Here is an 11,411-nt window from a genome sequence, read left to right as displayed (position 1 = left end):
CTATATTGAAATTGTTTATTATTGTTCCTTTAAATATAACGTAACTGTCATTGTACAAAAAAACCGAAACGATTGCAAAAGCAAATTAATTACGAGAAAATAAATAAAATATGGTCTTTGTACTATTTGGACAGAAACTCTTCAACGTATAACTGTAAGGGGCTGTTTCACAATGTACGGATAAGTTCCAAATAAGCTAAATAGCAATAAATATTGTTACGAAGACGGGTCGTTTTCAGGAAGCTGAAACCTTTTTTCAGTCGGTTTCAGAACATGTGTAGTCGAGTGGTGCAGTTTTCAGGAGACCCGTTTTCAGGCCTAGGTATTCCCCTTTGATGAAGGAATATTCTAGACTAAACTTTCTAGGTGTGAGACAAGGACGAAATGATACGAGAGAGAGAGAGAAGATCAGAACTTTCTCGAAACTAGACGAGCACTCTAGAACGCCGTACGACAAGGACGGAGCAACGTGCGAAAGAGACAAAGAGTGCGGACGTTCTAGAATTGTGCAATCGCTACTCAGTAGCAAGCCCGCCTAGAAAGTTCTCGAATATTGTTTAGAATTATTCCCAGGGATATATAAGCGAGCCGAAACGCGACTAGTCGCCTTTAGTTTTGAATGCGATAACAAGAGCGAAACACCGAAGCGATAAAGTGCGAATAAAGTGAATACAAGTGATAAAGTACAGTGTGAAGAGTGCATAAGTGAAGTAATTAGTGATTGTTTTGTGTGTGTAATTAGTGCATCTCTGCAATCAATTTGTGCTCATAAATTCCTCATTGATTTTTCAAGAAATAAACCCTTGAAGAAATCTACGGCATTTTCTATCCGATCCCCTAGCTCGTAACAATATTGCTTATTGGTAGGATAAACACTTGTTGCGTTTCACGACTGTCGAATAGCGCTATTCGTCACATAAAGTCCATCATAAGTTATGAGTGTACAGCTTGCTGACTAGTGGACTGTGAAATGTGTGTTTAATCTTTATACGTATTAAATGTCAGGAGTATCTGTATTGTATATGTAATGTATGTATGAGCAAGCTGCACTAGATAACTAAATATATGAAAGTGTGAGGTGTAAGAACCTAACAACCCTCCAGATCCCCAAGCCCTACATATGTATCCACACATAAATAGTGAATATATAAATAAGTACGGGATGTCTGCACCAAGAGACCTAAGGTAACAGACGGAGCCCTACGAGTAGGATCAAAGGTTCGAGGTGGTGGGATTATCTCAAAGCAATCGGGCAGGCTCCACGATAATTAAGGGCTTGAAGTAGTCCTTACCACTTTGAGAGGAAGCGAGAAATGAACACGACAGAGCAATATTCAAATCTGATTTATTGTTCAAAGACAATATCTTAAATACTACTTACACCTATTGATATTGATCAATATTCGAATAGAATATAACAAAATTACTCTTCAGCTAATAATATTTATAACACCCGTGAGCCATGTCAGCAGATGGTCAATGTTCAAATGATAGCTGAACAATGAGTTATCTTTTATCTTCCAAATAGTTTATGTGTTGCACAGCTATTTGGTACATTGTGAAACAGACCCTTACTATATTTATTTATAGCCGCGCCACACTACTAAAAACAGAAAAGAAGGATGTTACAAGTTATAAAGTATATAAGTGATTTATTTTTCTAACCTTTGAAATGAAACAATAAAATATGTTTACTTTTTATTTTTAACGTCTCGTACTATGATAATTATATTAAATGTACAACATCGTATTTACAATAGGCACTTGGAAATATACATCTATATCACATCAAAATTATGTAACTAACACATTTTTATAAAACATATAGGTACAAATATATTATATAATATATAAGATTCTAAATATTTATATTTTATAAGTTCTGCTTGGAAGCACAAAATTTACATTCAGTATACGAGTTTCGCATACATTTCGTGACCCTATAAATGCTTCTGTTTTTAAAATTTACTACATTTCATAAATATAACTCTGTAATGTAATATTAAAATACGCAGATATACTTTTGTCTATTTTCCACCACGCTGTTCCGAATAGATTATGGAGCAACCTTCGCAGTCATACTTTTAGTAGACAAACGTAATAGAATATAGAAACGATATCTTTTGTATGGAAATCTAGAATAGCGTTTACTGGTGTACGTATCTAACGACTTGTATTTTTATTTTTCTTTAACAATACAACTATAGGAAGATATTTCAAACGTTGGGTTTACAATTAATATAAAAATACATGTACAATATATACATATTGAGATCAATCTTAAAAATAAATCTTACATTTGGCACTGTGGACCACATTTCTTTACAAATATTTACAATTGCATTTTACAAGCTAGTTTATGGCAAGCGGGTACTAATATAGTGTTGATTAACTCTGAGATAAATTTTTCCCACTTATCTAACAAAATACATTTTCAATATTGCAACGATCCAATCAAATGTAACACAGTTGGTCGCACATTGCATAAGATTTTTCAGACGTATAAAAACTCAGTCAACGAAATTATGGTTGAAGATAAGAGTTTTTTAAATTCTATTACTAACATTTAGATCGAGTTGGTTATATTACGTATGAAACATTCCTCTTAGGTTACCGTAGTATCTTGGACTTGAAAATTCAACATTTGTCCATTAACTCAAGCATTTAAGGTCAAAAATTTCGTATTGGAAGCTCTTAGACGTCTGTATTATGTATGTAGCGATACATTAATATTTTGAAACCTTTAACATGGCAACCCCACGGTGTTACCATCCTAAAACTGTACCAAAACCTAATGCTGCAACAAACAGTGCGCGGTACCTTCTGCGTTTCGTCTCTTCGCCAATTCTTTCCATTCGTGTGCTCTCGGCGCGCAGACCAAATGATATCTCCCGAGAGCTCTTCTAGCCATTATAAGGAATTCTCCAGAACCGGCGCCGGCTTCGCAACGTGAAGCGATGTGAACGTGTGCGTGAAGGCTTCGGGGGTGTCGCCTACGACCGGTGCCTATTGTATTGTCGATTTCATATCTGAAAAAAAATAAAAAAAATTTAAGCTAAGGTAATAAAAAAGGCCGGTACAAAATTTTATGGAAATTGGTTATGGAGTCAATCGTTCGAAATACGAAATGTAATTTTTTTAATATATAAATACATATTGTTATAGTTTCCTAGTTCATTTTTGAATTATTGCTATTAGATATTCTAAATAAACGTACTATCGTCTGAACCAACAGGTTCAAATAATTTGTAAAATCGTCTTATCGGTGTTTATATGTTTATTTAATTGGTAATTTAAAAAATAATAGTTATATTAAACAACGTACGTAGAGTTAATATTTTAATGCACATTTTCTTCTTCCTTTCATGCAATATAGTAAAGCTCTTACCTGAAGTACTGATTCTCCTCTTCGCTAGGATCAGTTGCAGCAGCCGTAGCACGAATCAAGTTGGTCAATCGCAGAGTCAGTTGTGTCGTATCCAAATCTTCACGCTGCTCACTACCAACTATTATACCTTTCGACACTGTGGACAAAAATATCTAAACTTAATGAAGTTCCAAAATCCGAGGCGTGAGGAGTGACAAATCCGTGGATTCATTGATACATATTTCGCCAGGATCGAACCTTTTGGTGACCCTCCTTTGAGTAACAAAATGACGCAACGAAGGCATTAGTTTATTTAGTCCATACAAGTAGATTTGTATTCCGGAAACAGATTCCTGTATATGAATCAAATCTAAAGATCATATAAACCAGAAAAATTATAAACCAGAGCCGCAAGATTTCACTTTTATCTGTAACACAAACAACTCATGTTCAACTTTACCATTATTAATAAAGATACATACATTTAATTCATTATTCTATTTTTCTATTTGGTTTTAGCTTATATCCTAACTTTTCTTAGCAAACTTGTATATCTCGTATATATCGCCCTGCGCAAGATTGTTGTTATATAACATATACCGTTAGACATTTTAATCTCGCTTAAGTGCCATTTACATATATGGTAAATATTTATTTGGAGCACGGCTTTTTTACATTAATCTACATCTAAGTATAGATAATTACATAATGGAATTCGCAAATGTTATGTCACATGACACCTCAATAATGAAACAACAAATCTAAAATCTAAACCGTTTTTTACTATATATAAAATCTGCCTCCATAGAAGTATGGAAGGACCTTAAAAAAGAAAATGGAGTAAGGGAAGCAGTACATTTTAAAATATTGTAATATACAGAAAACTAATTAATTCGTTATAATAGATAAATAAATAAAAACGTAAAACTCTTCCAAAATAAATGCCTGATTAAGCATCAAAGACAAGTATTTCTCCTTGGCTGACATCGATAAAGTTAATTACAGTAAGAGCGGACTTTTTGTTATTAGATTCTTGTCAATTATAGAGAACCTCCTTAAATCTCTTGATAAAAACTGTACAATGGAGCATATACCGAGCAATTAATTAAAAGCTATGTAACCGCACTTTCTACTATTTTCACTTATGAAGATTAATAGTACTGTATTTAAAGTAATTAGTCGATGTGTAAATGAAAAGAGAATGTAGACATGTAATCTTATTGCCGATTAACAAATATTTGAATTCAATTATAGCAAATAATGGACTGGTCCATAAGGAAAGAGAAACAAGGGCAGCCCAAAAAGGCGATGCGCCGACGCAATCGAAAGCGTAAAATTTTTATGACGATGATAAAAAATAAAATAGGGTGGAAAAAGTTGGAGAAGATCTTCTCCCGAACAGGGACTTCATCTTATAGTAGTAAACATTTTATTTATATCTATTTTTGTTATAATGATCACGTGCCTGTCCCAGCGAGACAGTAATCTATATTTCTAATTTGCGTTGAAACTTGGAACCCTATCACAATAAATTACGCTTCGCTAAGAATGTTCGCTGGATATGAGTAGTATACTAACACGCACTTTGAAAACACTCACAGCTACTTAACATCAACGTATTTCCAATTACTGGACCACGCTTCACTAATCTTGAAATATGATTGTCACCACGCTGACGTCATCCGAATTCCAGACCCACAAAAACTAAAACCACTTTATTGAGAGCCATTGTTCTTTTTTGTGTATGAATAAGCAACTTCTAGCTTTGCAACACTTTTGTTTGAAGATAAGTGTACCTGGAGGCGGTCGATAATTACGGGAGAGGCTTTTAGCCTAACTAGACACGTTATCTTTATATCTCAACAGCATTGTATCAAACATTCGTAACAAAAAAAGAGTAATGAAAATAACTCATGATACTTTAAAAACTTTAAAACATTATTAATTATCAAATGTATATGTCAACTAATCCTCTAATTAACGTCTCTTGATTTTAAAATTCGAATCAACGAAATCGTTGTTCTGATGTCGTGCTGTTAGATCAATAATTATTACGTAGGATGACATAGAGAAATTTCTGTGATCCATGCTAGAGGCGGCTAATAACGACCGTTGGCCGCCCACGGCTCGACACGACACCATTATATTCTATCACAAAAGAAATAAAAAATCTCCCCACTGCGTCACGTGCCTTTCTACTCGTTTCTCCGGTACCGAGGTAAAATGTGGACGAGCTTCCGTAGCGCCTTCAGGGGCTTGTATAACCGTTAAAGCAGAAATAATACCTTTATATGATACGTAAGTAGATGCTATTATGGTACGCGAATTGAAAATAATGATGGGTCTACTTCTTATACGCAAAATAAGCGCGGACATTTAACAGTCCAAAGGTATTTTTAAATAACACAATATGAAGTGAAATTCTTTTAAAAGTTGATAAAAGGCGGTAGGAATTTTGATTATGGCGACAAATTGCGGGGCAAAAGGCTCGTTACAAGGTTATTACATTGTGGAACCGCTACTGGTTTGTCATTACAGGGTGACTTTTATTTTTAAGGGCGTAACTGAGAAACTAAATCCGTTATAACACCGCAGAAATAGTGACACCACCATAATTTGTAGTAAATGTATAATTTTCTAAACTTTACACTTGATTGGTTTGCACGTTATAATGTAAATTGTACTTTTTTTTATAAAAAGTAAACTTACCGAGATCACTAGTGCAGAATGCGAGCTCTAATTCTGACTCCGAGCAAGGTCTGCATTCAGCCGTTGCAGGGTCATAGTGTCTTCTCACTAACGACCTGGCTTCATACTTGAACATGGCCAGTCTCCTCTTAGTACCCTCCTCAGGTTCTGCTTCTACGTACAAAGCAGCGCGACCTCGCCTGCTTCGGAAGCATCGAAGTTCGCGAGGGTCGCCGTCATCAGGTGCGTAAAGAGGTATAAGTCGCTTTGCACCTTCCACGAAAATGCGAGCCGGAAACCGCTCTGCAACATCTGAATTTTTTTATTTAAAATTAGTCTGTGACATGAATTGTCGAAGGTCTTGACAGATTTGTTTCTAAATCTACTCAAACTAGACAGACAAAAAAATTCATACCGTAAAAATTACTTTAAATTATGACAACTCTTCGGGGCATTGTTCAACGCGAATTCGTCATTTTCGTTAATGTGATATTTACCGGTATCATTAAGCTGCAATGAATGAAATAAGTCCGGAGGGTCCGGTCGCCTTATGACTCTTATGCAGACCCTGAAGTCCTTTTCATCAGCTGGTAGAGGAGGGCGGAACAGTAACCGCAGAGCTCCTCGAGGGTATAGCCAAGATACTGTGCCTTCTCGACACCTCAGGTAGACAGGAGTCACACCCCTCTCGGCAGTAACACTCAACCCGCTGGAACAAGAGAGAATAAATTATTCATATATTTATTAGTATTTATACAATTTACACTATAAAACTAATGTTCCGCGTGCTTTCAAAAGCACATAATCAGTAATGCGTTGATAAGTTTTTGTTCAAGACTCATGCACAACAAAGAATCTAATGACTGTGGATATTACCTACGTAATCTCGAAATACAATCCTTCTTCGAAAGTCATACAAAAACTAAAAACACATTAGCGTTAAACAACAAACATGATCCCGACATAGCGAAGTTTTTGTCTCATAATAAATGATTCGATGAATAATAATTGATGATATAACTGACAACATTCATTTATCACAATACCTAAATCGAATTTAAAATCACGACCTAGTCGAGTTTAATTAATGTAATGCATGTACAACACTGTAATGAACGGCTATTTCATATAAAATTACATTATCTAGATGGAAAGTGTGTGGTCGAGGTTGCGGCACGCGATCGAAGTGTCATTTCTGGTCACTATCTCGAGAAATGCCCCCATAAACAAGCCTGGAGCCAATTGTAAGCGTATCTTGCATCTGCGGCACGTGGGCTGAATTTCTGGAGTAGCACCTACGCGCAACCCACGACTTTAAATTATAAAACCAAGATATATGGTTATACATACGATTTATACCGCGACAGTAATAAAAAGACGACTTATGTAAAACTCATTGTTGTGGCCGAGTTCGAACTTTATTAGCGGGTTATGTTCCCTTGTCCGCTACGAAACGATTTATTTTGTATTGTCAGAGTTTTATTGCGTCCAAAACGAAAGTGGCTCTAAATCTTTTTAAAACTCCGAGATGGATTTATTCAATGTTAAAGCTAGCAAATATGAGTAATGTTATCTTAAGGGAACGTTCACAAGAACCCATAAACGACGTTCATGACGACTCAATAAGCCTTTGACAAATGACGATCACACTTATAAAAACTCCAAGTTACTCAATATAAAATTTAGAGCATCATAACATGTTTGAAAAACATTTCAAAGTACCAATAGTATATGTGTTACTTTGGTTTTAGCTATCGTAGCTTAATACGAAGCTTTTAGTCAAATCCTTTAATATGTAGAGTTATTTATAAAACGTCACATCCTTAAACCTCGATGTCATCGCGGGGCTTCCTTAATCCACCCTAATGGGCCGTATGGCTAATACAAAAACCGGTTGGAGACGGTCTCAGTGAGGCCCTGGTTCCGTATTATCTTGCACGAGATAAGATAAAAGCATGGATGATTCGTCACAGATTTTATGAACGTAAAAAATACTTTTGTGTCTGTATTAATTTAACTAAAGCATATCTCGCAGAACTTATGAGCGTGCAAAATGGAAAATGTAATATGTATTAAGTATATTTTAAAATGAAAATAATGAATCTTAGTTCAAAATAGTATTGTCAAAGATTACCTACAGCGATACTATTCAAATATATACAAAAATGTTCTAAATATGTCTACGTATATACACAAATGAAATTTATTTCATAATTTCTAGTACCATAACTGTCATTTCAATTTCTCCTAACATAAATCTACCTCACCCTCGAGTTATAAGATATTGCACGTAAAAATAATATTCTGGTTGAAAAGAATAGTCAAGTGGTTTTGTGTGGGCAGGTTGGTGCACACGTGTAGGATTGACAGGGGTGAACAACCCCTTAGATTGAAAAATAAAGAACGTTTATATTTAAATACCTCATCAATTGAGAGTTGATGGCTGATACGCTTTGACCCATTATTATAACGAATATTTATGTTTTAGATTGACGTCGCCATTTTTAAAACTTGAGTCATTTGTCCAGCATATTCCTGGTAGCACCTACTTTAAGATATTAACTTCTCACCCAAAAAACAATTTAATTGAATTCTCATTGTCCGAGATAGCACGCATTTTTCTTAACGTATTGGATCCGCGTGCTTTAATAGAATTGAAAAAAAATATAGTAATTAAATTGCTCATTCGATGACGTACGCCTATTGACGTCCGAATTAACTAAAATTATTCGCATTCTTAAATTTACGTAAGCAAATGTTTCTCGTAAAAGTTTTTTGGGTTGGCCGTGCCTGTTTGTCGCGCCTAAACGTTATCGGCGCGCGCTAAAACAAATATACAAAAAACAAATGTTAAAACCACAGTTTTTCTACGCTTTCAATATAAAAAATATCAAGGGTGGCGTGGCTTGTTGCACGTTTGGAACGCGTTGTCCCGCAAATCAATGTTATAAGATTAGTAATCGTTGTGTATAATACGTATTTATTTTGTTTATACGTGAAGTGTTATGGTTTCTTATATAAGGAATTTCTAGTGAACGTTTTTATGTGGTGTTATTAAAATAAAAGTATTTGAGGTTAAAGATCTTTTGATTGGTCTCTAAGACAAAAGTTAACTTGTTAATCATCAGGGTTTTTATTCAATTAAAAGTTTCCTAAAAGACGACAACCGCGTGAACTAAAAGTTTATAACTAGGTTTAACATCTCATCTATTATCTTCAATAAAAAAGCAAACCTAAATACAATATATGATGATAAAATATGAAAAGACAAAATCTTATCTCAATAATGTTAAAACCTGTATCGAGGTCATTGAACAACAATAGCCTGGCATCAAATATTTCCAATTTATAAACATTAGTCGAGAAAAAAATAAATAATTTGTGGCCATTACGCACAAATGGTGGCGCTCCGATATTCGACTAAAAGGTACTAATGCTGTCTTAATGTATCACGGAGTGTTGGTCAATAAAACCGTAAATATCTTAACGATAATTTATTACGATTTATATTTGATGTTTTTAGAAAACATTTTCTAATTAGAAGTCGTTTTAAAAAGTTATTTTTCTGCTAAGCAGTTGGCTACATAGTTCTGTCACATATTCGTATAAGTCAATAGTACATGAGGATAGAAGTTGAGTTCTAAAGTTGTTTATGTAAAAAATATGTTTGCTAATGAAAAATTCGATTTAATTTCGACGCACGCGTTTATACGACTGTTAAAGATAAGCTTCTGAGAATTGTCATGTGTGTGATAATTAACAACTTTACCACATTTTAGCTCAAAGGCAACAAAAACTTTTAACGCTTCATTGTATAGGTGTTTTAGAGTTATACAGTTTTATAAGCAATTATTTTTAATAGCTTATTTGAAATTAAAAATTTGAAATGAAGACCGGGTGATGCCATATGGAAAGTGGTAATTTAAAATGTGTTTAATATATAAAGGTTTTATTTATTTATTTTTAAACTCTGTACATACTTAATTTATGTACATTATAATAGTCACTTTATAATTCCACTTTTAGTTTATTTTAGTCAAAAACCCATTATGCAAATGGAGGTCATGTCTAACTTAATCACAATAAATATCCTTTTGTATTTTTGATATTTGCATAAAGAATCAATTTGTGTTGCGTCCGTTTATAAATTCAAGACAAATTTTGTTTAAATGTCAAAATATAACGGTTTTTCTCGGGTGATTCTAGATTCTGAGATTAGACACATACTATATTAGTTTGATCACACATCAAACAATCAGTCTGTCAAAGACAACTAAACCACAAGTATGTCACAGAGTAAATGCAATTAGACAGAAAGAATCAAAGACTAGACTAGTATTAATCATAAATTATGACAAAAATCGCGGTCTTTTATAGTTCAAAATATAATTAGAATTAGAATTATTTTGACAAGGTACTTCCGTATTTTGGTACATGAAGCAAAATATATTATTGCTTTTTTATCATGTAATTGGCAGGTATTTATATCATACGATGTTTCCTATAAAATTGTATAAATCATAAGTTGAACTGTCCACTTTACAATAAAAAAACAGTAAATCCATTGTTTTCGTCATTATACGAAATTCAAGATGCTATCACTGTATATAGCGTAGTTAAGAAAGTTCGTTAAAACACATAGCCTTATCATACGTAACAAGACAATAAAATAAATCTGTATCTTTTCTACGAAGACTTTTATTTATTCTTGTCCAAAAACTGGAGAGATAACAATGACGAGTGCATTCAACCTTATATCACAGTTAGGGTTGTGTTAATAATATCATAGTTACATACACGGACACAATCCGTTATTAAATCTACATTTTTATGCATCAAATTCCTGAAACCCCAAAGTTTAATGATTTATTTGTTGTCTTTAATTAGATTTTTTGATTGTCTTTAATTGTATCTGTGGGACAACCGATGCCTATGCCCGCTATAACGCGAAACACGTGGACAAAAAATAATTAAAATAATTAATATTTTTCATAGTACAGTTTTTTAAATGGTCAGCCCTAGTTTGAAGTGACACAAGCATTGTTGCAACCCACGTCTTCTATTCTGGACCAGAAGCAATAAACATAATGTACGCCTATATAAAATCAGCTTACAAACCAAGAATTGAGAATAAAAATACTCGATACCACGGTGGTCGCTTTTTATATGGTAATTTGATAAATAAATTCAGTTGCCACACAAGTTTCTATTTTAATACTGTATTAATATAGTTCACCTAGGACCGGACTGAGTGGGTTACGTACGGCTCCAAGATAAAATGTATAAGCTATGTACAGGATAAAATCTATCGCAATAATGCAATACCAGTTTCAACACCAAAGGATTTATTCTCTAT

The 11,411-nt window shown here is 33.9% G+C and overlaps 1 protein-coding gene across 1 annotated transcript in view; it reads right to left on the bottom strand.

Annotated features, from left to right (window-relative positions):
- Positions 1-1,483: 1,483 nt before the first annotated feature.
- The window catches only part of LOC123715624 (meteorin-like protein), a 31,550-nt gene continuing 21,622 nt past the window's right edge, over positions 1,484-11,411 (bottom strand). Inside the window, exons 2-5 of the mRNA XM_045670802.1 lie at positions 6,553-6,764; positions 6,077-6,367; positions 3,389-3,524; positions 1,484-3,029 (exon numbers count right to left, since the gene is read on the bottom strand). Coding sequence (XP_045526758.1) covers positions 2,792-3,029; positions 3,389-3,524; positions 6,077-6,367; positions 6,553-6,764 — 877 coding nt within the window. The 3' untranslated portion in view covers positions 1,484-2,791. The remainder of the gene's footprint in view (positions 3,030-3,388; positions 3,525-6,076; positions 6,368-6,552; positions 6,765-11,411) is intronic.

The sequence above is a fragment of the Pieris brassicae genome, chromosome 10, assembly GCF_905147105.1.
Source record: "Pieris brassicae chromosome 10, ilPieBrab1.1, whole genome shotgun sequence".
NCBI classification, from domain to species: Eukaryota; Metazoa; Arthropoda; class Insecta; order Lepidoptera; family Pieridae; genus Pieris; species Pieris brassicae.
Note: the sequence above shows the minus strand (reverse complement) of the source record. Positions and strands in the feature narration are given on the sequence as shown.